Genomic DNA, 27,902 nt, shown 5'->3' with positions numbered 1-27,902 from the left:
ATGTGAAGTGCATTAAACATGTCAGGCTTCCTCAAACTGGGGTTTGTATGAACAGGGGGTTCGGAAATCTTAAAAATGTTAAATTAAAATAAAAACAATTAAATTAATCCGCTTACTAAAAATATACTTGTATATTATGCTGTGTGGCCTCTCAATTTTTCTACCCAGGACTGCACAGTTTGGTGTATTTTGGACTTAGCATGTTTGTTGTAAAAAAAAAAAACAGTATTTTCACTCAAATACAATTTTGACACAGTACATTTTAACAACAAACAAAGGCAACTATATTCCTTATAGCATGCAAAGGAATGATGATTCCCCCACCCGGAAGTGTGTGTTTCCCGAGCTCTGATTGGCTGACTGCAGCAGCATGACGCGGCTGAAAACCCAATCGTGAGATGCCACACTTTGGTTACTTTGAAGAGCTCCGGGTTTGCACATCCGTCTGCGCTTTCTCTTTCATTGAGTGCAGGGTGCCAGATCCAGCGGGCCTTTCTTTTGGGCACTCCTTCCCTATACAGCATCACCTTAAAAAGAAGCAAACAATTGAGGGCTCCCAGGATATTAGCCATTCCCTCCACTTTTGCACTGAAAAGGCTTTGAAATGATGCTAGCCGTGCTATTTGTCGCTGCCTTTGCAGCGGCCGCGCGCGCGAGTGATGTGCTCGAGTTCACAGATGACGATTTTGACAGCAAAATCGGACACCACGACCTCATTCTGGTGGAATTCTTCGCACCCTGGTGAGTGTAAGACGATGCTGGCTTCTTAATGATGTTTTCGCCATGCGATTTAGACATTTAGTGCACAAGACCTTACTCTAGGTAACTAATAAATGCCAATGCACCATCTTATTGGCTTATAATTGACAGTGAATATATTTATTAAGCTTTTTTTTCTAGATACCAAACCTACCCAATAGGATCAACGTTTGGGAACTGCATGCACACACGTGACTTTTAATAATACTGCAAGGCTATGCGTGCTAAAACGAAAGTAACCGTAACCGCTGTTTGTCTCACTTTAGTCTGCAAGGTCTTGAGATGTCTATAATAAATCTGGGAATGTATGTAGAGTGAAAATTTCTTAAACGCTCACTGAGATTTGAATGAATCCGTGCGTCTCCATAGTTGTGGATGAAACTCATTGTATCAATCACTTCCTGTTTGTATCTTTTCCTCCTCTTTGCTAATACTATATAATGGGTTACATTTCTGTTAATCCCTCGCGTTCTGCACAAAATCTCATTTTGAATTCCATGGGGCGAAAGAAAGTCATTCAGGTGTGGGACCACATGAGATTGAGTAACTGATGATGACTTCTCATTTTTAGGTCAGCTGTCCCTTTAAGAACTTGTATTCTGCATAAGAAGCGTACATTCTGAATTAGTGTTTTTTTGTTCTCCGTGTGAAATGGTAGGGTTTTCGACACATTTGCAGATTTACATAATTCAATTTCAAAGTATGTCAGATTTAATGTTTGTGGTAGTTTGCAGCTTTAGGCAGTTTACTAGGTAGAAATCTTAGATGTGGGCGGGAAACAAGGATGTTTGGAGGCTCGGCCTCTCTCCGTTGTAACGTTTTGATTGGTCAATGAAGTTTCGCTGGCCGTGTGTTATTGGATAACGCTCGATTACGTAGTTCAGCGTTACTAACTAACCTGGGACCTAACTTATCAATAAGCTAACTTACCTTTCTTAGGCAGTCTAGAAAAACTGAGGACCGTTCAACTAAAATTAATATTGGCATGTACTCAGCCTCATATTTTTCTTTTTTTGTGATTTGTTTTTGATGTTGTGAAAAGCCTCAGTCACCATTCACATTCATTTGATATTTTTCCTCTTATTGTCTTTTAGTCTAATTTTACAAAATAAATAACCTCATGTGTCATGTTCACTTTTAGGTGTGGCCATTGCAAACGTCTTGCCCCTGAGTATGAGGCAGCCGCCACTCGACTAAAAGGCATCGTCTCACTTGCTAAGGTATTGTTATTCAACCCTGCAAATTTCCTGTAACACGTTTATATAATCATCTTATTATAAACTTTAATATTTTTCAGATTGCCATATTCCATTGAAGACCTACTTGAAATGATTTGGCCTTCCCTTGTTTAAAAGAAGTGTGCACTTGTAGTGTACTTCAATTCTTAAGTATATTTTTAAAAACTGCATATGCAGATAATGTAATACTAGTGAAATAAAAGCCCTCTAAAGTGTACATAGTTTCTCAAGTTCACTGTTATAATGTCAAATTAAAAGTTTTACTTTAAGTGCGGTTTAAATTGTTTTGTTAATCTTTTGTCATGCTTTAAAGAAGGACACCTTTTTTGATATGTTGACTAACATACTAAAGCACATGTAGTATTTGATTATAATTTTAAATGTAGTGTGTTCGATTATTACATTTAAAGTTCATGTTTTTAATGTTCTTAATTGTGATTTCTTCGTTAATTTTTTTATTACAAATATATTTAAATACATGACATTAACAATGATATATATATCATATATACTATATTCAGTACACTTTAATCATATTTCAAAGATAATATAAATTATGAAGTTGCATATAAAGATGTACTTAATTTCTATCTAAGTCAGTTGAAAAAAGAACACTAAAGTTAGTTTAACATAAATCTAAACTGTAATACATTTTTATTTAATTGCAAATAACATGCATTTAAGTGTCCGAAAACATTCATTTCACAATGGTTGTCTTTGGTCTGATGGAGGATTGTTATTAATGTTCATCTCCGATATGATCTAGGTGGACTGTACAGTCAATTCCAACGTGTGCAGCAAATATGGCGTGAGCGGCTACCCAACACTGAAGATTTTCAGAGATGGAGAGGATTCTGGTGGCTACGATGGTCCAAGGACAGCAGGTATATGTTCATATCTTTTAAGTGATGCTGTAAGTAGTTCCTTTATCAGATTATTAATAATATCTTTTGTTTCTTCATTACTCCAACAGATGGAATTGTTAGCCACCTGAAGAAGCAGGCAGGCCCAAGCTCGGTGGAGCTCAAGAGTCAGGCTGAGTTTGAGAAGTTCATCGGGGACCGTGATGCCAGTGTTGTGGGTAAGTGCTGGTGTTATATAGTAACGTTTAGTGCCTCATATTAGCCCTGATTATTCTGTATTACTGTATGCATCAATACTCTTTCGTCTAATGGTTCTCCGTGTCTCCAGGCTTCTTCGCTGATGGAGGAAGTGTTGCTCAGGGAGAGTTTCTGAAGGCGGCCAGTGCTTTCAGAGAGTCCTACCGTTTCGCCCACACTAACGATGAGGACTTATTGAAGAAACATGACGATGATGGAGAGTATGTGGCATTTTGGTTTCAGTTTTGCAGAGAAAGTCATCTTGTTTCCCACTTCTAATTAAAAAAAAAAAACGTTAAATATGCATATTGCAGGGGTATTGTTTTGTTCCGGCCTCCTCATCTCAGCAACAAATTTGAAGATGGCAGTGTTAAGTTCACTGAGGAGAAATTCACAAGTGCAAAGATCAAGAAGTTCATTCAGGACAACATGTATGTTTCAGCTTGATTATCACAGTATGGAAATGAGTAAAATAGGGCACAGAGTTGCTCAAATCTGCATTCTTTTCGGATGTATTTGATGGTCAAATATTTGATATCTGTCCTTTTCTCATCAAATGGCAGTTTTGGCATCTGTCCCCACATGACTGATGACAACAAAGACCAGCTGAAAGGCAAAGACTTGTTGGTGGCCTACTATGATGTGGACTATGAGAAGAACCCCAAGGGTTCCAACTACTGGAGGAACAGGTAGAACTTGAACTCCATTTTGACGATGCTTTCTCAGGCCCATTGAAATGTTTTTTTATATAGAAGTGATGTTTTGTTTCAAGCAATCCCCCCCCCCCCCCCCCCCCCCCCCCCCCCCCCCCCCCCCCAAATTACAATGGACAAAATCTGGAAATATGTTTTAGTAATTTTTTTTTTACCCAATCAATTCCATTGGTTAAAATAAGTAAAAGTTAAGTTCGTGTTTGTATACGAGTGTGTGGGTAAAACAAAAATCGTAAAACATTTGTTACTTGAAATAAAATTAATGTTAATGTAAATAAAGTAAGATATTCAAACTTATTATATTTCAGTTTTTATTAGATGTTCTGAAGTAACTAAAGCTGAAATAACTAATACAACATTTAGACATTTAAATAACAAAAACTAATAAAAATGTCAAAAAACATGCAAAAAAATTACTACATTTTCAAAATTAAGTTAATCAAAACAAAAATTAAACACAAACATATATAATATTAAATAAAATAAATGTATATACACACATTTTACACGATTACACACACGATTACTCTATATATATTTTTCTCCTGTACCTGGAAAAGTCTCAAATATAAAAAAAAAAAGAAAAAAAAAAGAGAAATTTCTTTAGTGAATGTACATTTTTCCAGCTGTGTGTTCTGCTTCTAATTCCTCTTTGTCTGTATACTGATGTGTTCTTCTCAAATATAACTTTTGATTTGAATGAAGTGCAAGTGTTGAGTGTTGACCGTGGTCATGGTCTGATAATCCTCGTCTCTGCAGGGTGATGAAGGTGGCCAAGAGCTTCCTGGATCAGGGCAAGACGCTCAGCTTCGCTGTGGCCAGTAAGAACAGCTTCAGTCATGACGTGTCTGAGTTGGGTCTGGACGGCAGCAGTGGAGAGTTGCCTCTCGTCGGCATCCGCACTGCCAAGGGAGACAAATACGTCATGAACGACGAGTTCTCGTACGTTTTTTTTGTTGTTTTTTTTGCACAAAGAATCTTGTTTTAAATAGGACAAAATAAATCAATTTCTTTTGTGTCTGCAGTCGTGATGGAAAGGCCTTGGAGAAGTTCCTGCAAGATTATTTTGATGGAAAACTGAAGCGTTACCTCAAATCTGAACCTGTTCCTGAGAACAACGATGGCCCTGTGAAGGTGCGTCAGAGGATTGAGTTTCAACATTGATTTAATATTGTTTTATTCATATTTTTATGTTTAATTGAACTCGTTTACATAACCTGCAACTACATCCATATCATTCCAGGTTCTTGTGGCTGAGAACTTTGACTCAATTGTAAATGATGACAGCAAAGACGTTCTCATCGAGTTTTACGCCCCCTGGTGTGGACACTGCAAGAGCCTGGAGCCTAAATACAAAGAACTCGGAGAGAAGGTGAGTTTTTAGACCTTTTATATTGGTCACTTTGAAATCCTGACCTGAAGATCACTGTTTCATAAATATGATCTGTTTCACAGCTTTCCGACAGTCCAAACATTGTCATTGCAAAGATGGATGCCACCGCTAATGATGTCCCCTCTCAATATGAAGTTAGAGGGTATGTCATCTATCAATCTTTCTTTTCCGCCACAATGCATTTTCTGTGCTGCAAAAGTTTTCGGTCTCGTTTGATGTTGCTAATGAATTGCCCACTGTGTTCACTTTCAGGTTCCCCACCATCTATTTCTCCCCAGCTGGTCAGAAGCAGAATCCAAAGAAATATGAGGTTTGTTTATTTGACTTTGGTTAATACAAACTTGCATACTTCCATCAAGAAATTAATCGAATCGATCTTGTTTGACTTTCAGGGAGGTCGTGAAGTCAGCGACTTCATTTCCTACCTGAAGAGAGAGGCTACAAACACCGTGGTGGTTCAAGATGAAGAGAAGCCAAAGAAGAAGAAGTCCGAGTTATAAACAATCACAGCCCAACAAACAAGGAGGGAATTCTTGCAGGAGACATAAATTATATTCCAATCTTTAGAGAAGCGAGTGCTCTGACCCACCTCACATTGTCGGCCCTCTCTTGGGCCTGCTGCTCTGGGAACACTGTGGAAGCTTGTGACGGGACGGCCAGACTGTGTGTGATTTTTAGATAAGTGGAAGAGGTACAGATCTGTCAATTTGAGATTGTTTTCCCTACACTGTACCTTGGAGAGATGCACTTTTGAGACCAATTCTACATATTACTTTCTCATGGAAAAGGGGAGGGGGATTTGGTGAAATGTTTTCTTTTTTGTACCTTTTTTTTTTTTTTTTTTTTTATGTTTGGAAGGATCGTGAAATAAAAGGCCCACTAAACCTATTTTTTAGTTTGGCGCTGGTTTCTTTTTAAACGTTTTAAAATGCATATATATAATTTATTAGATTGATTGATTGTATGTGGCAGCCACATTGAACTTGGAGACATATTTATTAGAGAATCATGATTCTTGTAGCACTATTATTTACCAAACACCTGACACCAAACAGTTTGTTTTGAGCAAAATTGACAAGTTTCTTTTAATCCTTTGTTTACTTCTCTTTTGAGAGCATTTGTGACAGCTTATCTAATTGATGTACTTGTTCCTGAATTTTAAAAATTGTAAAAGCTATAGAAAAGCATCTAAAGAAAAGACTGGTAGAACATCTTCAGGATGATCTTATTCAAATGACACTCGCTTGTAAATCACTTAAAGTTGACCTTTTGGGTGCCTTTATCGGTTTGACTTCTCTGAAAGTCAGATTGTATCTGATGTGTTTAACTGTCAAAATGTCGAGGTGTATTTCTGTTAAGATTAATTTAGCAGATTTTCATGTATTGCATTCAATTGAAACGGAACATAAAAATCAACAAACATTAGTAATACACTAGATGGCGCAGTAGACTCAGTCAGTGACACTGACACACGAGAAATATATTATAAATATATATTTTTAAATTAGAAGTGTTTGCCGACTTAATAGGTTACAGCGAAAATCGACATCATACATTAAACTCTTAGAAGGAACGATTCTATATAGAATGTTAAAGAGTTTTTCAGTCAGACGTATAGAACGTTTTAGTGGGGTTCCACTATGGGATCGTTTTATTTTAATTACATTTTATGAATTAAACCTCTCGTAAACATACTTTATCACTAGAAAAATTGAAATGGCCCATTAAACACTTATGCAAACATTCAAGACTTTTCTCCTTACATACAACCTTTTTGGCAAGAACCCTAGTGTTCTATATTTCTATATATATATATAATATTCTATATCCTTTTCTAACAAGATTGTACACTACTTTCTAAACGTTCCAAACACAAGGTCACGCAGAGACACTGCTAGGAGAAGCGAGGCAAATGAAAATGTGTGCTAAAATCGAACAAGTCCGATATCCTCCAATTGGATGAAAGCATATAGTCTGAAAAAAAAAAATAAGTCTGTGCCCATCATACACTACGTGATTTTCTGTTAAATCTTAACTGTGACTGGCCAAAATAGCAGGGTGAAAAAAATTGTGAGTATTCCAGCCTTATTGGAGCAGGCATCAACTAATTCATAATTTTGCAGTAGTTTTTAACTTACCCAAGGACCAACTGCAAGGTATTTATATATACTGAGTGTGTGTGAATGTTCACTACTCACTGCTCCTAATGGGTGTGCACTAACATGGATGGGTTGTCATCCTTGGCCTTCACTACGTCATTAAAACTTTATTAGATGTCCAGATATTTCACTAGGTTTTTAGAAAAAACATCTGCATGCATAGGTTTAAGAACAACAGTGTCTTTATTAAAATAATCTGTTTAACATTTACATTTATTTCACATTATGGCAAGATGTTGCAAACGAGCTGCCAAACTGTTAAAAACATGCTACATGAAAAATACACAGTACAATGAGCACAAATAAATAAAGCACAAACAAATTGAACAAACAAAAGCAATTAAAGCTTAATTTAATTACACTGAAACATGTAAAATAAATGTTTCCACCTTATTTTCACAATAAATGTTCAGATCAGACTAGTTTAAACTTCTATGAGTTATACTGTACCTATCTGATGCCATATGTAACATCTGTATAATACAAAAAGAATACAAAATATACAATATTGGGTAATGCATTATTATAAATGAGACAAAAGGTCAGCTAAAACAGACAATAAAACTTGTTTAAAAAAAAAAGTGTTTGATTTTCTAAAAGAAACTGAGTGCGAGATAAGGCAACCAAAAGTATGACAGACTTAGTCTAGAAGTTTCTTTCGGCTGTAAGTCTTACTAAGTGTCCTTCGCCTTTTCGGCTGGCAAAGGGGAGAGATATCCAGCTCAGCCTTTGATGCTGTTGGGAGAAAGTATAAATTATTATGCTATTATTAACATAAATGCTTAAAATAAGTCAAACCAGATCTAATATTTCCCTCAATTGTGAAAGGACTTGTTTATTTTTGGCTATTTTTGCTAATTTCATTCAGAAGATAATAAAAATCACAACACGAAGCAATGGTTGAAAGAGGGTTGAGATTAAGAAAAATCTTGATCCAGATTTGAACTTTTGCCACTTGAACGAACACTAAAGCTCAATGTGCTCAATGCTCAAAGCTCTCGGCCAGAGCTCCAACAAGAAAGAGGGTAAAAGACCATGCCCAATTCAACAAATAAAAATTAAGCAGAAACAAAGTTCCAGTTGACAAAGAAATTCTCTGATCACAGCTTAATTCTCATTCGTCAGATTAAGTAAGGCGTCTACTCTGACTCAGGGTCATAGCTCTAAATATACCTTCATTGTCTTACCATTAAATTGTGATGATTCATTGATTACAGCTGATTTTTTGTATAACAGAGGTGACTGAGTGAGAGCGAAGATTCCGCTGGCAGACACAGGTTTCTTTACTTTAGGGGTGTCCACTGCAAGACATTCAAATGACACCGTTTACAGACAAGTTACGGAAACACAAGGAACATGCTATAAATTGCACCCAAGTTTTACTGTACCTTTTATGCTCTTCCATGCAAACTGTTCAGACTTCGTAGGATCTCCAGCATCACACTCTTGAACCACAGTCTCGGTCCAGTCCATGCCTTCTGGTGAGCACTGATGGTCCCTCACTTGGCTTGATCTCAAACCCAGTTTTCTTTGACTGACTGGGGTGCTCAACGACTCCTTGAGTTCTTCCACCCCTTGAATATGGAAAACCCCATCAAGTTCTGGGTCCTCCAATACCCCAGGCTTTTCCAGGAGAGGAACCCCTTTGGTGACCTGCTCTTTGCTCCCGCAAGTCTCGATTCGAGCCCTTTTCTTGCGAGGCCAACTATTGAGGTTCTCTGGGGTTGACCATCCTCTGCTTTGAGGAGATGGAGTCAGTGGGGACGCCAAAGGGGATTGGCTACTTGCCGGATACCGTGTGGGAGTGATCGACTGACATATGTATGTCTGTACACCATTCCCAGGTGTACCTTTGGCAGGGGTTACTCGACTGGAGAGTGATGGAGATAAGCAGCCAGGATGTCTAGAACACTGCGCAAGAGGGCCGTCAACTTGTGGCGCCTTCACATTTGACATGTTACGGTGCACAAAATGTGAGGCCATGCCTTTTGTTGCATTACTAGGTGCATCACCTGCATTGAAAGAATCGGTCCGTCTTAACTTGAGTTTAGGCAGACCTGACGCCTGCATTTCCATTTCCACTTCATAAGTAAGTGGTTGTGGAGTGGACTTCTTTCCACATGCAGGAGTTCGCCTTGTTCTTGGGGTGGAAATCTTTGGTGTTCCCGAGGGATATCCAAGACGTGCTTCCGCTTCTCGTTGGCGCCGGTCTGGAGTTTGACGGAAGCCATAGCTTCGACTCGCTGTTGTTGCGGACGGGGTGGCGTGTTTGCCTTCAAATTCAAAAACCTCTGAGGGTCTAGAGTGTTTCCTTGAGAAAGCGATGTTCATCTTAATTCCCCCTATGAGCTGGGTCTTCACCACTGAGGCCTCCGATATATCAATGCTTTCATCATCTGTGGTAACGCTGAGTTCAGAGCAATCAAACTGCTGGGAGTCAGAAGATGATGCCTCTTCCGTTTTTCCATGGTTGGTTTCAATTTGCGCAATTATTTTATCCTCCTGTGGATATTTTACTACATTATTGATGGATGAACTTCTTTGATGGCTGATATCTGATCTAGAAGCACCCAGGGCCGGTGATGCACTTGATTTTGCTACAGCCAAAGACAGATCTTGAAAGGGTGAAGGGCAAGTACCTGCAATGGGTCGAGACTTGTTAAAAGGCGACAAGGACACTTTAATAGGTGTCCTACCGGAGCGAGTGCATATCCTGTGTGCTGGGCTGGGGCTTTTTATGGGCGTTTGTAAATTTGGTTTTAATGGTGAAACGCAAAAAGGAAATGGTCCGGAATCAGACTGTTGTGAGTCAACAGAGGCAAACTGATAAGACTCTTCAGTAATCTTGCAAGGTAAGCTCCGTGTTCTTCTCATCTTTCCTAATCTCGTGATGGACTGAGATGTTTCAAGATCAAGATTTCCAGGAATTTCAAGTGTCCTAGGCATCATTCCAGGAGATGCCTTAGATTTCCTTTGGGGCACCTTGTCAGGTGTTTTGAAAACTGTTCTTTCCTCTGGGCTGCTATTCTTGCCAGGTGTAATCAGCCTTGGTGAGTATCTTTTTGTAAACATCGGAGACTCCGGCACATTATTTGGGTTTTCCGTCAGGTGTTTACGTGGAGATGGAGACCATGTCACATTCTTTTTTGGCGTTCTTCCACTTGGGCTCGTAAGCCAAGCGCCGTTTGGAGAAACACAATTCAAGAGGCTTTTCATTGGAGTCTTGAGTATCCCCTTCAGTGGGCTTTTCTTAGGTGTCTCTATCCCCAAATTCTTCGCAACAGGTGAGCGAAAGGGGGTCCCTCGCAGAATCATCCCATTCTCCCCAACTGTCTGGCTTGGAGTTCTTGGGGACCGAGGGGTTCTACACCCAGCTGGAGATCCTAGTGGATCAGATCTTAACTTCTGTGGTGTTTTGTTATGACTCTGAAAAAAAAAAAAGGATCTTATTAATGCAAAGGAGATGACAGGACTTGCTCCTTATTCCATGTTATTATAATCAACTGCAAAACAAAAGGGATATTACCTCAAAAACTGCAGAGCTAAGTGACAACTCTTTGCTGCCATGATCTTCTGAAGAGGATGCTGTAGTGTGCCGTAGGTGACCAGGGGACTGGGTAGCACCAAAAAGAAGCCGAACTGGTGACCTAACAGAACTAACATCAAATCCACCTGCAAAATGGAGACAAGGCTACTTTGAGACAATGTGTAGTTTTTGAACATGGTGTTAAGGTGTATGCTGTGGCATTCTCAGAGGAAGCATTTTATGTCCAGTAGCTTAATGACGTGTGGTCTAATTTTAGTTTCACTAAAACACTTTCACTATTTCCTGCTCACCTTTGCCCTCAGAAGGGCAGAGTTGAGAAGAGGAAATGGCACGGTCCAGGTTTCGTGAACGTGGCTGTGAGCTTGAATAGAACACGCTGGAATGTCTCCTGGTAAGGCTTTTAATTCTTGGGCTCCTCCTTAAATCTAAGAACAAATTATTTATTAGAGCACCTTCTATTAGTAAGTGGTCACTCTGTTTGACATTGTGGCAAAATCTTAAGATACCAACCAGCAGCAGGTTTGACAGGAGACTCCTCAATAATGCACACATCAGATTCTCCAGATCTCCTGTGACCAAGAGGGAAATAGAAACACAGAATATTTAAATTCTAAACTGGATGCTTCCCATACAAATGACAGGTAAAATTGAACAAATATAGTGACAATTTAAAAATAATTGTAAGTCTTAGGACTAGTGTTGCATGGTGCACCGATACTTCAAAAGTATGGCGATTCTCGGAAATGAAAAACGTCACGATTCTTAAATTTTTTAGTATCGATACTTCTAAGAATGACCGTGTTCCAGATTTGTAAGAGACGTATTTCATGGTGTGTGCAACACACGCTTCCAGTGCCTCCCTATGGACGTCTGTGTTTTTTCTCCTCACGCACGCAGCAAAGAAGTATCGTTTTAGCATCGATATTGCGATGTGCTATGTCAAGTATAGGGATCGTAGTTGATCCGTGATTCATGATCAGTAGGCTACGGGCCAGCAGCTCCCCGGCCCGTAACGCTTGTGATTCGCGGATTAATTGCAAAGTTTAACCATCAGAGTGAGAGTTTATCAATTTGCAAGTCCTGTCAGTTTAAACATCAAGCGCAAGACTGGAACTTGCGCGCTGTTTTCTGTCAGCCTTTCTAAAGCGTATTTTTGTCCCACCAAAGCCTTACTTGACCGGTGAGTGATGTAGATGACTGACTGCTGCGCTTGTTTAACTGAGAGAACGAGCAGAGAGAGTGAAAGCACCGGTCGCACGTGCGCACTCTCACCGTCTTCAAAACTGTCTTGCTCTTTCTCCCTCCCTCGCGCATATTAATGAATGGAGTTGACTGAATATCTTTGAGAATACATGATGGTTAAAGGTCAGAAGACCTAAGTTTTTTTTCCCCTGAACTACCGCTGGTTGTGAATTGTGCTACAAAATAACGTTGCCTTATCTTCTCTTGAAAGTGTTCCACATATTCAGATGACATAAACCACACTTTCAATAAACAAAACAAAAATCTATCCAGTGATGAAATGTTTTCTGTGTTGACACAAATCTTGTGTGATGTCCTAACTGCCGGGATAATCACACAACGTGTGCTGTGGTGATATTTGAGAGCGTTTCTCCCTTTTCAAGAAAAGTATCGAAATCGCAATTCTTGACTTGGTATCGGTATCGAAACAATAATTTTGGTATCGTGACAACACTACTTAGGACTCACCTGCCAGTCCTTTGCCGGTGAAGTAAGCGATTGGACACCTGCTTATGCTGTGGTGTCTCAGATACTTTCTTTGTCAGAAGAGTGTGCCGTTCTGAAATTCAAAGGTTTTAAGATTCAAGTTCACACACTACAGTGGTGACTTATGAAACAATCTCTCACTATCAAAAAACAAACAAAAACATTACCATTATCTTCCATATTTGAACGCTTGCGTTTCTTGAGTCCTTCTACTGCTGACACGGACTGGCTTCTTGGCATTTTGGACGATTTTGATGGCGATACGGTCACTTGGTTGAAGAGATTTCTCCTTACCTTTGTTACCTCTGTGAACAAAAAAGGTTACAACAACAGATCACAACAACTTTTTAAGTAGCTCGACCATAGGACAGCATGAAGACTAAAATGGGATGAGCCAATTACCTTGAACTGCTTGCTTTGGTGGTGGTGGTTCTTCCACAGCAGGTTTTTCTACTGGGACACAGAGTTTTGGCTTTGCCTGAAATTCCCCAAATAGGTACTTTAGTATTTTGGTTCTTCCAACTAGTGGGTGTCTATTTACAAAAATTCCCATGATCGTTCATAATTTAAATTAATGGTCAATTAAAAGAGTATTTATTAACTTTAATACTGCAAGATGCGTCTACTGCATCGGCATGACAGGGTGTGCAATTGCCACTCAAAACACCAGCTTCCTCACCTGAATGAAAAGATTTTTTACTCTAAATAATAGGATAGTATAGGATTGTGAAATTAATCTATGTGATTTAAGATCATTTGATAAAATGATCACAGCGAATTTATAAAGAATTGATGACTGGACGTTGATTTATTAGGAAGAAAATTAACACCCGAGGTGGTGATGCTGCCATGACGCGAGGTGGATTCAGCGGACTGGAATCAATTATTCCACTTATACTGCGGTAACCACACCTCAATACATAGTTCAGTTGTTTTATTTAAAGACATTTCTCAGGGTTTTGTCCTTAAAACGCTCTTGTGTGTACAGTAAAACTAATTTATTACTGACTTCCCTCCATTGCCAATTACAAAACGTTTTAAAATTTTAGAGCTAGTAAGGGAGGCTTGAGCCATTGATATGCAGACAAATGCGGTTATGAGAGAGAGAGATTGATTGATTGGCTTAAACGTATGTAAATGACCTGCTTCAAAAACAGCAATGTTACTACCTCCATACTGAGAAATGTCATGTAGTTTTGCAGATGCGAAAATATTTTATTGATTTTTATTAGGGCTGTCAGTTAAATGCGTTATTAACGGCGTTAATGCAAACCCAATTTAACGGCGTAAATTTTTTTATCGCGCGATTAACGGTCTTTTTGGCCTTGCAAACTTTGTAGTTTTTTTTCACATGCTTTTGCAACAGGACGCGGCGCTATGAAACCCATTCACTGTGCATTCTTATATCATGTATTGCATTTTACACATTATTCCATATCCATTTTTAAACAGTGAATGTAAAACCTGGTGTATTGTCTTAAGTTTTTGCAAATAAAACAAATTTTTTAATAAATTTTTTAAAAGAATTGTTTTGAAATAAACAGCTAACCTATCTAATCTATTGCATGGCTCAAAGACATTTATTTATAAATGATCTTCCTGGTTATTTCTTAATATATTTAAATTTTGGTATCAATTTTTATATTCTGTGCTATAATATATTAATTCAATGACAAAACAGATTGTATTCATCTTAAAATAAAACTTTATTTTGCATGAACACATGCTATCTTTATTAACAACGAATAATCGACAATTGATTAATCGTTAGCATCCCTACTTCTGACTTAAGAAATTCTCGTTACAAGAAACAGGTTAGAAAATAATACCATAAAAGAAATGGGGAAAAGAAAACTCACCAGGCGCGTTGACTTTCTTGGCATTTCTATCTGTCGAAGTGCTTGAGGAGCCTCAGTCATGCTTTTGTGGCGTGTGATCATGTTCTGTCTGCAAAAAGGAGAGAAAACAGCTTATATATCCACTTAGATACAACGCACTTGAAATAATTACACATTGTTTTCTATGACAATCACCTCCTCTTCTTAGCAGAGCGATTGCGGAGTTCCTCCAGATAATCTCCAATACTGGATATGTTGCTCTGTGTGGCAGAGAAAGGTGAGGAACTCACAGACACACTGTCTTTAGCCAAAGACTCATCACTGAAGAAATCAGAAGGCAGGACGGCAATGAGTGCCTCGGGCAACTGAGTTCCTAAACTGTGGTACACGTCTGCCAGGACCTTAGGGATGCTGTTCAGGTACCTGGGAGATACCATATCAGAGATCACATCTCATGAATTGCATTCAATTAGCATTTTCATTAAAATTCCTGAATCGCTGATACGATAACTTACACAGGCAGAACTTCATCCTGCATAAACTTGGATAAGTAGACAGCATCTTTACTCCGGGAGATAATCCGGAACATATCAGCCACCTTAATTTAACATGAAAGGAAAAGAAAATCAATCAATCAAGATATTTCACTACAAACCACATAAGATTTCTGCATGCAAGTCCATAATGACTTTGATGCATAGTTAAACTATAGGTTATGACATTAGAGGTTTTTAAAGGTTTATTGTCTCCATACATCCTCTACTCTTTGTTCAACAACCTCCTCCTCGCCGTCTTGTTCTGGTTGTCTGCACAACTCAAGTCTAAGAACTGCTTGCAGCTGGCATCTGTATAAAGTATAATGTTTTGAAGTCATAAATCGATTACCTTGACATTATCAATATGAAGGTATGTTTCAATATTGCTGTTTTTTGTCTGAATACTTACTCCCTGATTTTACTTTCTTCATCTGAAGAATTTCCATAAAGCTGACGAATAGACTGACAGGATTTCAATAGATGATTCTGGACCAAATCCAAGAATGATACCTGCTGAGAAATGGTTAAATGTATGGTTAAATGAAAATTTGTATAAATCACCCCTTTTTCTCATGAAGTTCATTACTGTCTTTGCCAAACAAACAACAACATTTCAGTTACACATTTCCTGAATGATTACATGACTTTGGTCTTCACCAAACTAGCATAACCAATAAACCACCATATCAACAACATACAACTCTTAGAAGCATTTATATATTAACATTTATTTTGAAAACATTTTCAACACAGGTAGTTTAACATTTCTGACTTTAAGTAAATGCAAAATGAACTAAATAAAGTAAGAAGGGCACAACAGAGTTCATTATACACATGCACACAGCATATGGAGACCATGTTTTGAAGTTGTCTGCAGCCAGACAACAGAGCTGTGTGATTCTGACGCAAGTGTTGTTCTGACTCACCTCCACGTCAGTGTTAGTTTTGATGAATGCCATTACAAATGAAAGCAAATCCTGGACCTGAGAGGGAACAGACACAGATCTGTTCTCCACAGCTTTCTGATAAGTGAGTCCCAGGTGGGAGAGCAGCTCTTCCTCACTGCTGAAGTCTGTAAGAGAGTCCATGAATATCACCATTAACACTTTATTTACCCAAGTTTGGATGATTATATCCATTTATATATATATTATATCCATTTATCGCCCTGGCTTTAAAAACCCGCTTTTTATCGTCTACTCACACATGAGGCTAGGCTTGGTCCGATCCCCAGAGCATCTTTTGCCCCCTTTTTCAGCCCCTATGGCAGATTTAGCAGAGCTGCTATCAGCCTGAGTCTTTTGCGCTTTCACATTCAAGCGAGCAAAGTTCAGCATCTGTAGAGAGCGACTCATGGTCTTCATCTTCTGTCTTACTGGTGTGCATTGTGTACCTCCTAAAAAGAGCAGATTAAGCCATAGATAACAATAATAAAAAAAAAAAAAACAGTGAATCTGTCAGTTGTTTATTCATGATATCTGTATCAAAAACACTGCAAATATTTAGTAAATACTCAATGTATCAATCCCCTCATCATGCACAATTGGTACATACTTTTTTTGGACCTCAGGTTGCCACTGGATCCAGCTGTGTTGCTCTGATAGAGCTCTGAGAGACTGCTGGTGATCTCCTGTTGAGTATCTGAGTACTCCTCTCCCTGCTCCTCTACCTCAGGAGCCGCATGCAGGAGCCTGCACATGTAAAACAGATATTTTAGAACTAGAATAAAAATAGACCATGACAGAAAACAATATGTGCCACCTTTTTTTTGTAGAAATTTTAAATGGGGCATGTGATGATTTTTAATGTTTTCCTTTTCCTTTAGTGTGTAATGCATCTGTTTGTGTATGTATAAGATCTGCATAGTCTTCCACAAAAGGGATTTATTCTAACAGAGAACACTCCAAACCTGCCTAAAACACAGGAAAACAGTGCATTTAAGAAAGACTGGGAATAGAGGTACAGTGATAATCTATTGCATGTGAAAAATAACGTGTTTTTGAACATTAAAGCATTATAAACTATTCTATTACACCCAATAACCAAAATAATGAACTTTTACAATAGGACCCCTTTCATGCCATATCAGCAGTTGAGGCTGTTTTTTAATGGCAAGAGCTGTGTTACATAGGAGATGTATAAATAGAATAAAATAAAATAGAAAAGTACAACAGATTAAAATGACACAAGATGTTTAACATTTTTTCGAAAAGAAAATTAGAGATCTTACTAAATAATATTATATATAAAATAAAATGTTTTAAAAGAGTGAAAGATTCCAAACCTCATTGATTCCATTAAGTTGCAGCTTATTCCTGATTGGTCAGACAGAGGAAACCAACCCTCTACCACCCCATTTCTCCTTGAACAAGACCCTTGCTTGAGCTCTTGACTGGCCCAGTCAGGAACTAACGGCATTGTCACTTGATCTGGAAAGCGCAAGAACATTATTTTAAAAATAGGATCAAAACCTTATGCCCACTGCACAAAAAAACCCCAATTACTTCAGATAAAACAAACACCTGAGCAATCCTCATCCTCCATGATGTCATACATGACATTGAGAACACTGCTGACAACATCAGGTAAGTCACTGGAAATTTCTGTAGTGTCCAAAGAAACGAGGTCTGCGGGCAGGAGCTGGTCTTCCTGAATAACCAGAGGCTGAAGCACAGTGAGCTGAGCCATGCAGCTGGAGAGCACCGACAGCACCGCTGAACACAACACACCTCCTTCACTCACTTCTGCTAGCTGTGTAAATACAGTCAAAAAATATTATTCTCAAGATTTGTGCATTTTATGCTAACATCACCTGTCATGGACCATAAACTGCTCTTGCATTTCTTTGCACAACTTAAACACGTACAGATTCAAATATAAAGCAAAAGGCCACAACATGCATTACCGGTACATTAAGGGTTCCCTATTACATTGAGTGCTTAAAATAACATGCGTCCTAAAATAGCATGTATATTATACCATACTGATTTATTTATATACTTAGCTAAGATTACACTTTTAAAATAAACCAGTTATCCTGCAAGCAAAAATATTTATTAGTCTAACTGTAGTTGTACAGGAATGTATATTTTACCATATATTATACAGCACTACACGTGACTCCAATCATGTTTCATAGCCCATCCCCTTTTTCAGCTGAGCTGGTTCCGGAAGTATTTAAAAAAAAAAAAAAAAAAAATTTCCCAAAGGGATTTTGAAATAGTCTTCGTTAAAGAGTTATAAGCCATGAACCAAGCCAACCAGCTACGAGGTGAATCACAACACTACAAACACTGATTTGAAGCAAAAAAGTGTTTGAAAATCAGACAAAAAGACAAAGGTACAAGACTGTGTACTTAACGGCTTTAGCGAGGGAAAGAACTACAATCCCATGAAGCATTGCGAGCAGCATAATCGAATGAAAACGATGGAGATATATAAAACTATCTTCAAATGTTGATTATATGTATAAAAACAACATATTTTGCGTTTAATGCCTTTTGGAGCATCTCGCTTGTATCTACTCTCTGAATTTTCTGTACAGCATCATGGGTAATATTCACCAGGAATTCCACATTTAAACATGATTATTGTAAAAAATAATGCAGGCTGGCAGCTTCAGCAGAAGCAAATACCTTGGATTAACAACATCGTATCTCTTTAAAGGTTTATAAGTTATCACTCAAAATCAATTTCCTTCTGGAAAACAATGAATGGAGTTTTTACTTCCGGAATCGGACTGTTACACTCTATAATAAAACAGCACAAAAGATTAGGTCATTTTACCATGGCAGATCCTCCAGTGGACAGCTCCTTTAAGTGCTGAAACGCCTCCTGTCCCAGTTCAGCATCTGGGCACTGAAGTATCCAGCTCTCTGAGGCTGGACGTGAGAGGGAGATGGTGTCGAAGTCCTGCAGGACACCTCTGAGAATCACATCCACAGGAACACGCAGAAACCTCTGCCTGCATGATACCGGCTCCAGCGTCACGTTAAAGGAACGCCTGTTTCCATCTGCCACAAAAAGATTCAAAGTAGTTATCAATTAATTACTACTAATAATACAATTATTAAGTAAACAAAAATGCACCAGTGACATATTTACCCGCAATCCAGGAAAGCGAACCACTCAGAGGAGGAAACACTTGTTGGTGCATTCTTTCAGAAAACTGAAGGTAGCCATTGATGAAATCTATAGGAAAGGCATCTAGTCCCAAAGCCAGTGAATGGCTTACACCGGGATGCTTGTCCATCGGTGGCAAACCAGGAGACAGCATGGGCACCACCCGTCCACCAACCTGAAGGAGAAGCTCTGCCAATGTGTCTGTGCCGGTGTAGTCCTCCACCAAATTATGAGCCTGGTTAAAAAAAACATACTGTAGTCAAAATACTGAAATAAACACTTTTTCTAAACTCTATAAGAGCACTACTTACCTTCAATATACCCGAATCAGCCCAATGAAGCACAACTTTGCGTTGCATAAGCATATCTATGAGACCTTTGGGCAGAACCTGCTCATGTATGTCTCTATGATGTCTACTGTCAACGCTACGGATGGACAGGTAGTCATCCAACTCTGCTTTGGACCGTGGGCATTCAGATATGACAAAAAGGACATTTCTGTCAAGGCTTAACATGTCATAGTCCTGCAGAGGGATATTTCTGCCATTTCGACTGGACCTTCTTGGTCTCAGTGTCACCTTGGTGGGAGATGTGAGATCAGGTCTATCCCACTGGAAGTCTAGGAGGATCTCTTTCAAGGCATTTTGGACACAACTAGCCGGGCTGGGTTTCAGTTTATGTGACCTTTCCCGACTTCTGGGTGACTTTCCTTCTAGGCTGAATTTGACAAGCAGTTCCTCTTCGAAATCACTGAACACCTTCTCCTGGAGTTCCTTGAAATCAGATCCTCTGCTTATAAGTGTTGCACTTTTCACATTCCTTGAATAGAAGAATTTATACCCCCATCGCACTTTTTCCATTCCATATTTGTGTCCCAAACTGAGCAGGACTCTCAGTATCCAGTGTTTGAGGTGGTTTTGATAGGCACTAGTCGTGCTGTTGATCCCCTGTTGTCGATAATCCACATCGATGGCAAAAACAACATTCTGAGAGGCCATTACTGCACTTAAAAGGCAGTCATGCACAATATTATCGCAAATGGTACACGTTTAGAAGTCGATTAGATAGAGAAAACAGAGGCGAAACCAGTCTTTTAAAATGTCAATAAACTCATTTGAACGTTAAACGAGCAACATCTCACGAGCCCACACGACACGTACGTTATTTTTCTCAACACGAGTCATAATTCATGTCGCTGTTGAGCAAAAACAACCCAAAACAGTTTGTAATGAACTACGTCTATCTAAAACAAACGGTTAAAAATAACAGAAAATATATAAAAACAGCATTTTGAAAGTATTGTTTTGTTAAACTTATGGGTTTCCGTTAGCCATCGTTTTTCTTCTCTGCCTTAAACTCTTCGCGCTTCCGAATTCGTTGACTGTCATTGGCTGGAGCGAAAGAACTTTAATAACGTCATTCATTTCTCTTTGTGTGATAGGTCCAGAGAGCTCCATCCGTAAAAAATACAAAGACGTCAATCGTTTCTCGCTCCGTGATTGGTTCACTGTAAGGTCTATAAAAATAGCTTCTTCTCGTGCGTAGTATGCAGTGCGTTTTCATGTGTTACTGGCATCTACTGGACAGAAGTCAAAGTTTAAAAAAGTGATTAAAATTTGAGTTTTGTTTTATTGTAATATTCAACAATATGAGCATCTGAACAGTGCCAAAGAAAAAACTTATGAGCAGGAATACCACAAAAAATTAGTTTAGTGTTATAATTAAACTAATATAATATTGTGGTTTGTATGTGCTTATTAATGTATTGTTTTTTTATTATTATTTATTTTTAAAAACTAGCTACCAATTACTACCAATATAATGTATTGTATTATACTTTTATTATTATAATTTTGCTATAGTTTTGTATATTTGGCAATTATTGTTTGTATAAAATTATAGTAATAAAGTGCTTTGAAATTGGTGCACATTAGGACTCAACCAATACACAATTTCATGTTTTATTCAAAATACTGCTTTTATTTCCACTTTTACAGTTTGTATGTCACATGAAAATAAGAGTAAAAAGAGTGAGTATGATGAGTAAAAAAAAGAGTAAAAGATATTAATATTAGTAAAAGACATTGACCTCAAGGTCAGTGGCCTACTCATGGCGTGTGGCCATGTTACTTTTAGATAAATATGGTGAGTTGACGGCATATTTTTTATATGAACAGTATTCAAAGGGGTCTCCTTTACAATATATTTCTCAGAAATGAGTTTTGTCTCTCACTCAGCCTCTCAAATGATTGTATACTCAGGTTGCAGAAACCATTTATGGATTGAGTTGAAGTTCTTATGTTTTTTATCTTTGGATGATCAAGACATTTGGCCACTTAGTTTGTTGCCTGGACAGCATGCCACTTAGTTTGTTGCCTGGACAGCATTAGTCATTGGGTCTGTTGAGGATAAAAACATAAAAGAGAACAAGTTGTGCCGACTAATGGCTCTTTGGCCCAGACAGTTTAAAAAACATCTAACAAAGGAATGTTGTTTCTTTTAATGTTTCTCCATCCACAAAACCAAAAGTGACAGCTTTACAATCCATCTAAATTAAAATCAAAAACTGCCCTTTTATCTTTAATACAACTTAGTATAAACTTTAATAACTAGCTTAAATGTTCATTAGAATTTAGATGAATCAGGTCAGGGATTCTAGATTTGATCATTTTCATTGTGCACAGAATTCCCCCAGAATAGAACTTACAGGGTAAAGGGCAGAATAAAATATGAACAGATTTTACATAGCAAGCCATTGGAGAATAGACGCGTTTACTTTGGCAAATACAAAAATCTCTATTGATTATCTCTGCGTCATAACACAAAATGAAAATGTCAGCAGAGCATTTAAAAGAAGGCCCAGATACGTTCCCAGTCATAATCACAGAAACAAGATGATTTCTGATAAACATTTTCAACATTTCAACAAATGTCAGAAACTTGACCGCATCGAAAACCTCCGTGCATCTATCCAGAGCAGAATTAGACAGCTGTTTATATGGTAAAGATGAAGTGCAGCACCATATATCACACAGACAGTATCGATCCATTTATTTTCCCTGACACATATATTAATAATTCTTTCCGTGGCATCAATTGCCAACCGCCTCATTGATGGTTTGAGGAAATGAGAGTTTGTAAATAGGTTACCCTCTGCTCATTCAGTATCCTTGTCTCCATCAGGTCAAAGAGAGAAACAGACAGACATTGGGAGAACAAGGGCAACATGGTGCTTCCAGTTATGTGCTTTTGGTTCTGACCCAAAGCCCAAAGGGTTCTGCTTCGTGGTGAATGAGAATGTAGGTCAGGGATTCAGCAAACAAATGCTTTTGCAGACAGAACCCAGACAGCCTTGAACAGGCAACAGGAGAACGAGAAGGAAAAGTCAGGTGAATAAGCAATGAAATGCATTCAAATGAATGTAAAAAACCCTCTTATTTACCATTTTCCCCAAATCTGACTTTTGATCTTCTGTCGAGTGCCATGAGGTGAAGCTGGATCTAAGAGTTTCCAAAAAAGGGAAAAATAATACCTCATTTTCTGAGCATTTAATCTTTTTTGCCCATCAGCCCAACTTGTCACAAGCAATCCATTTAACTCTTAATTTTACTGGGGATTTTTAATGGAAACTCCCTTCAGCGTTTAAAAAAAAGAAAGAAAGTTGTTTTAAGTTGCCAGCTGCTGCCAGCGTTTTTGATCATTTTCACAGAATATTTAGTTGTGAATATCTGAATATGCAAAATATGAAAAGAAAGATCAGAGCCTCTGTTTTTTTTTTTTAAAAGAGGTTTTATTCTAGCTTCATGCATTCTTTTTTATCAACACTTGAATGTGAAAGTTTCATAAAGAAAGCAACATTTTTAACAAAAAGCTGAGAAAATCGTGGGGGTTTCCCCCCAAAGACTACAACGTGCATAAGCAATACTTTTATTGTTTCTGCTCCTTTCTTGCCTATGTTTTGATCAGGAGGTTCAGTAATTTTTCAGAAGATGCTTAATAGCACCCCCTACTGTATAACAGTGAAAACACGGAAATCCGAAAAATTTCGTCAATGGTGGGGAAGCGTTATTTAATAAATTAAGGAATATTCAGTCAATGGCGGGGAAGCATTATCTCATAAATGCCTCAGTAACCTATACTTTGGCGGGGAAGCGTTATCTCATAAATTACAGAAAATTCTGTCAATTGCAGAGAAGCGCTGTCTCACAAATGACGGAAAATTCTATCAATGGCGCGGAATGAGTTCATAAACATTGGCCTGTAAACATGAGTCATTGTTTTCCTCTAATGATTCAGTCACGTTTCAGGCCCACTCACTTTAATTATTCTTGCCAGGTCAACAGTGAAAGAAACAGTCTATAATAGGATACATATATTTTGTGATTTGAAGATACAAAGGATGCAATGGAAAATACAATTCAATTGTGTTCATTTAATAGGCTTGGAAGGAGTCTTTCAACACTGGTGGTTTGGTTTCCTTGACGCACTCTCTTCTCAGCAATATTTTCATCAGATCTTCATTCGGCAAGGAATAAGCGATAAGAACAATCTGTTATATAACCAAGAACAGTGGGGCCAGTCCAAATGCCTGCTGGGAACATGATGTTTTCAATTAAAGGCTGTTTTTGTTCAGTGCACAGTACGCATTCGGCAGGGCTCCTGTATTCAGATAGATTTGCAGTGTCATATTTATATTTTAATGTTCATGAAGATCAAAAATGACGTTAGTTCTGAAAAGGGTCCGAAAATGAAGCCAATGCATATCTATGGGGTACTAATGAAAGGCCTAGATGTAAATAGATTGATTAAGAGAGAGAGAGAGAGAGAGAGAGAGAGAGAGAGAGAGAGAGAGAGAGAGAGAGAGAGAGAGAGAGAGAGAGAGAGAGAGAGAGAGAGAATGATAGGAGACAAGACGGTCTGGTGGAAATGAACATAAAGTTTGTTTTCACAACAGTACCAAAACATCATATTTCACAGACCTCACTATCACCATGGCAACCACACTATGCAAAGTAGGTTACTGAGGCGCTTCGCTGCAGAAAGGGGAGATGAACAAGGATATTTCCTCTGAAGAAAAAACAGTTAAAGGTGATTTGTTTATGTTTAAATGTGTTCCCATATCTAGTTTAATATGCAGTGACAACTATGTGAGCCATTCTTAGGATGATTTATCGACACAGAAACATTAAAGTCACCATGAAATCTTCTCTTCTCTTCTGTTCTCTTTTATGATGTGTTTACTGGATCGAGGGCGGGGCAACCTGTCACTCACATGAGATTGACCAATAGCAAATCACAACCATCCAATCAATTCCAGATGGACAAAATCAAGTCCCGCCCCACATTTTTTCTTGTCCGAGAAGCCGTTTCACTCGAATATATGTCATAATAGGGAAGAAAAGCAACTTCCATTTTAATGCCGACTTTATGCATGTTAACATAATCGTGCTACAGCATGTTTTGCGTAGTAGAGCAACATTCTTCATTATTCTGTTCATGTATACATGCCACAAAGTCTACTTCAGTTTTGATGTGAACGCTTAATGTATGTGTAGAGTCAAATGTATAGCCTTTTAAAATATACTTGATTTGATGGCTTGCGCGAACACAGGAACTCCACACGTGCACACTAAAGTTTCTTTCTTGCACAGTGTCTGTGCACAGATGGATGTTGCGATGGTCTTTTCTTCCCTATTGTGACGTATATCTGAGTGAAACAGCTTCTCAAACAAGAAAAAATGTGGAACCGAGACTTGATTTTGTCGATTGGGAATTGACTGGATGGTTGTGGTTTGCTATTGGTCAATCTCATGTGAGTGACAGGTTGATCCCGCCCTCACACCAGTAAACGCGTCATCAGAGAAGAGAAGAGATGACGCTGCAAGAGGGAGGGGAAGTTATTTTAATTAAAGATTATGAGGACACATGAATAAACCATTTATAGATAATCATTAAACAATGTGAGTTTGGAGGTGGAGTTATATGTTTGTCTGGCCAATAGCAGAAGGGGGTGTTAAAGGGAAACCTGTATGAAAACAGTCATTATTTTTGCACATCTATTGTGAAATTATACACTTCCCATTTATTATTCAACTGAAACATTGCCTGCCAAGTCAGAAAGCATAGAGAATGAGTCTGACACAGTGGGTCAAAGGGTAATCCCTCAAACATCAATAAACTCAGTCACACCGTTTTGTGTCAAGTCTTTCACAACACTGCCGAATCCCCAGTTGGATGGAGAGGCAAGATTTCCTATAATGTAACTAGATCAGAAGGCAAGTCATGAGATGCTATTTTTACATGCCATCTGTATTGGCTGATAGGCATTGAGTCCAGATAGAGACAGATGAAATGTGGTTGTGTAATGTGAATGTGGACACATGCTGTCATCTGAGATAATAGTTCATTATAATATGTAATGAAGAGTCATAAACAGACTTCACAACACGTTTCACTTTCTTTTAACCCCTTTTACTCTCACGTTATGCTTTAGCATTTGGATCTATGTTTATTTGTATCTATTTCTTTTTATATCCTAAGTAGGAAACTAATAAAGAAACTAATGAGATAGAGATAAAAATACAAATGCTTATTTTGCTAATCATAGTGACATTATAATTTACTTTTAAGTCATGTTCTCACTTTTTTTAGCATTCATACTTTTTAGTCACACTGTAGTCTTGTATTTTTTTCCACTTTTTTCATCACAGTATGCTCATTAACATCACACTCTCCCTTTTTTTTAGCACTTGTATGATTTATTTTTTATAATTTCATATTTTTCATATAAGTTTCTGTATACAATTGATTGGCTGATCTCTAAATGTCTAAACAGCACAACAAGAGACAATGAATTCAATGTTATAAAGTTTATTTATATAACTATGAAAGAAAGTATGAAACATTAACAAAGACAATAGTCAAAATTGAAGTATAAAGGCTTTTTTTCTCTTACATACAGTGATAGTGACTTTACAAGTCCACAGTGTCAGCAGAACAATTCTCTAAAAATCACTATGTTATAACAAAATAATCTGCGAATAAATATAAGATACATTTGAAAAGTACAATAATTTGCTCCTCGTCGAGTTCATTAGTAAGTTCACCATTCTGGCAGACATGGACATCAGGGTTTAAAACCTTGTCTGAATGCGGATTATTTTCTGTAAAAATACATCTCAGTATCTCTGTTGTACCTCTTTTAGTTTGTTCAGCAATGAATTATAACAAAATGTGTCTACATCCTGCCCAGCAGTGGAGGACCCATTCGACGATGCAATCTTAAGCAGGCACAAGGGATATGAATAACATCAGTCTATTAAAATGAAATCGGAATCATGTTTCTTGTCAAGTCCATTACAGATGAAACCTCACCGGTCCTCGAGTCTCGTACGATAAAAAAAGGAATTTGCGTAAGCGTTTACGTGGTTTCTGAAATCTTCCAATGTGCTACAACTTTGCTCTTGCAGAGGTAAACAATTATTGAGCCAGTGTTGCTCGACTGGAATCTGCACGTTTAAGATGCAGATCATATCTACTATAGATTAACGGATGTGAATGAGGAATTTAACTGTAAGATATGTGCGAAATGCATTGAATTCCAGTCCTGTCATCCTTCCTCTCTTCTCATTGCGCCGAGTCTGAGTCGCTGGAGTCCAGACTAGCCTGTGCAGACGCGGTGCGGCAGCTCTGTGTGGATCCCGCGTGGTGCAAGGTCTGTGTGCTTCTCCTGAGACTCTCCAGCGACTGAAGGAAGGACCGTCTGGCCCGTTCTTCCTCCATAGGTGAAGCCCCTTCCTCCTCCACTTCGGCGATCTCTGCAAAAGTCACCGGCTGGGTCTTGAAGCGGGCGTCTCGGGGCCGCCGGGGTCGGTTTCGGCCCCGAGCCAGACACTTGGGGACCGGTAGCTGCTGGGGAAACTCCTCCATGGCCGATGCCAAGACGTGTGCGGGTAGAACGGCGAATCCCACCGTCTCCATCGGACGGGAAGCCATGTATCTGGATGGCAAGGGCTGGCCGTTCGTCTTCTGAGATGTTAGGAGAGCCTTGCAATTCTCCAGGTTTCCCTGTGGTGAAGGTTTTAAAGGAGCTTTCTCTTTTCCTTGTATCCTTCTTGACAGAAGGTGACGCTAACAAACAGCTTGAGAATACAACTTCCAGAAGATACTCGAGGTGAATATCGGTTCACTCTGTCGTTTCTGAGCGTGCCACTGACAGGGATGATCCAGCTCGGGCTTTTATACGCTTCACTCCCCCCTAACGCTCTGGCTCCACCCACCCACTGAGAACAGTCATGGTTCCGGCTGCCATACCAGTCCCTCCAAATCAGATCCTTGAAATAAATGCCAGTCAGAGAGGGAGTTGGGAAAGAAGAAGTGGGAGGGGCAGGAGAGAAGAGGATATGTGCAGATCTAACAGAGGGAATCAGAAAAGGGAGAAATAAACCAATGGCCAGGAGCAGAAAAATAGGGAGTGAGAGGATATGGGCAAAGAAGAGAGGAACAAAAGCTTTGGAGAAATCTATACATCATACTATACAAATACAGTCATTTTGCGCAAAGAAAATGAAGCTGTTTTAGGATCATTACAACTATTTGCATTGCAATACTGCTCTAATTAAAATTAAACACGTTTTTCCTTGAAATTCTCATTAGTGTACTATGTCTGGTCTTTTTATTTCCAATTCCCATTATTCTCAATTAATTACTGTAACACTGTAAAAACTAAACCCCCCAAAAATGTAATAGTACCAAAAACCGAAATGCAAA

General features: G+C 38.5%; 3 protein-coding genes and 1 long non-coding RNA gene across 5 annotated transcripts; 1 reads left to right on the top strand and 3 right to left on the bottom strand.

Moving 5' to 3' along the window:
* The first annotated feature begins 432 nt into the window (after positions 1 to 432).
* On the top strand, positions 433 to 6,091 carry pdia3 (protein disulfide isomerase family A, member 3). The gene is made up of 13 exons (XM_056271021.1): positions 433 to 741; positions 1,901 to 1,979; positions 2,764 to 2,881; positions 2,971 to 3,078; positions 3,189 to 3,318; positions 3,412 to 3,528; positions 3,661 to 3,786; positions 4,570 to 4,752; positions 4,836 to 4,944; positions 5,054 to 5,182; positions 5,266 to 5,345; positions 5,456 to 5,513; positions 5,596 to 6,091. Exons 1-13 carry the CDS (start codon positions 605 to 607, stop codon positions 5,701 to 5,703), a joined length of 1,482 nt encoding a protein of 493 aa, XP_056126996.1. The 5' UTR covers positions 433 to 604; the 3' UTR covers positions 5,704 to 6,091.
* A 1,435-nt stretch (positions 6,092 to 7,526) lies between these two features.
* Positions 7,527 to 20,271, bottom strand: ticrr (TopBP1-interacting, checkpoint, and replication regulator). 2 transcript variants are annotated; one of them, XM_056270998.1, is made up of 22 exons: positions 19,445 to 20,271; positions 19,116 to 19,368; positions 18,798 to 19,024; positions 17,534 to 17,762; positions 17,296 to 17,440; positions 16,566 to 16,702; positions 16,216 to 16,407; positions 15,938 to 16,083; positions 15,421 to 15,524; positions 15,230 to 15,320; positions 14,991 to 15,073; positions 14,671 to 14,898; positions 14,497 to 14,584; positions 13,040 to 13,115; positions 12,805 to 12,942; positions 12,620 to 12,710; positions 11,420 to 11,478; positions 11,200 to 11,334; positions 10,889 to 11,034; positions 8,751 to 10,788; positions 8,550 to 8,663; positions 7,527 to 8,097 (listed from the first exon to the last, which is right to left on the bottom strand). In XM_056270998.1, the coding sequence occupies exons 1-22, from the start codon at positions 20,129 to 20,131 to the stop codon at positions 8,003 to 8,005; spliced, it is 5,502 nt and encodes a 1,833-aa protein (XP_056126973.1). In that variant the 5' UTR covers positions 20,132 to 20,271; the 3' UTR covers positions 7,527 to 8,002. The 2 variants fall into 2 exon arrangements, with proteins under 2 accessions (XP_056126973.1, XP_056126974.1); XM_056270999.1 differs by having other exon boundaries at positions 15,421 to 15,521.
* Positions 20,272 to 21,886: 1,615 nt separating this feature from the next.
* Positions 21,887 to 22,661, bottom strand: LOC130104474 (uncharacterized). The gene is made up of 2 exons (XR_008809499.1): positions 22,576 to 22,661; positions 21,887 to 22,484 (listed from the first exon to the last, which is right to left on the bottom strand). It is a non-coding gene; the product is annotated as an uncharacterized LOC130104474 (long non-coding RNA).
* Positions 22,662 to 25,987: 3,326 nt separating this feature from the next.
* On the bottom strand, positions 25,988 to 27,545 carry cunh11orf96 (chromosome unknown C11orf96 homolog). The gene has a single exon (XM_056271037.1). The coding sequence runs from the start codon at positions 27,126 to 27,128 to the stop codon at positions 26,760 to 26,762; it is 369 nt and encodes a 122-aa protein (XP_056127012.1). The 5' UTR covers positions 27,129 to 27,545; the 3' UTR covers positions 25,988 to 26,759.
* Between the last annotated feature and the right edge of the window lie 357 nt (positions 27,546 to 27,902).

Source organism: Rhinichthys klamathensis, unplaced genomic scaffold, assembly GCF_029890125.1.
Source record: "Rhinichthys klamathensis goyatoka isolate OS25496 unplaced genomic scaffold, OSU_Roscu_1.1 h1tg000310l_1, whole genome shotgun sequence".
NCBI lineage: Eukaryota > Metazoa > Chordata > Actinopteri > Cypriniformes > Leuciscidae > Rhinichthys > Rhinichthys klamathensis.
This window is presented reverse-complemented; position numbering and strand designations above follow the sequence as displayed.

Coding starts and splice junctions, on each gene's coding strand:
- ticrr (XM_056270998.1), bottom strand. CDS start 20,131: ATGGCCTCTCAGAATGTTGTTTTTGCCATCGATGTGGATTATCGACAA. Junction 15,074..15,229: donor TTGAACAAAGAGTAGAGGAT/GTATGGAGACAA, acceptor TGTTAAATTAAG/GTGGCTGATATGTTCCGGAT. Junction 13,116..14,496: donor CAAGAAAGTCAACGCGCCTG/GTGAGTTTTCTT, acceptor GGGGAATTTCAG/GCAAAGCCAAAACTCTGTGT.
- cunh11orf96 (XM_056271037.1), bottom strand. CDS start 27,128: ATGGCTTCCCGTCCGATGGAGACGGTGGGATTCGCCGTTCTACCCGCA.
- pdia3 (XM_056271021.1), top strand. CDS start 605: ATGATGCTAGCCGTGCTATTTGTCGCTGCCTTTGCAGCGGCCGCGCGC. Junction 1,980..2,763: donor GCATCGTCTCACTTGCTAAG/GTATTGTTATTC, acceptor GATATGATCTAG/GTGGACTGTACAGTCAATTC. Junction 3,529..3,660: donor AAGTTCATTCAGGACAACAT/GTATGTTTCAGC, acceptor ATCAAATGGCAG/TTTTGGCATCTGTCCCCACA.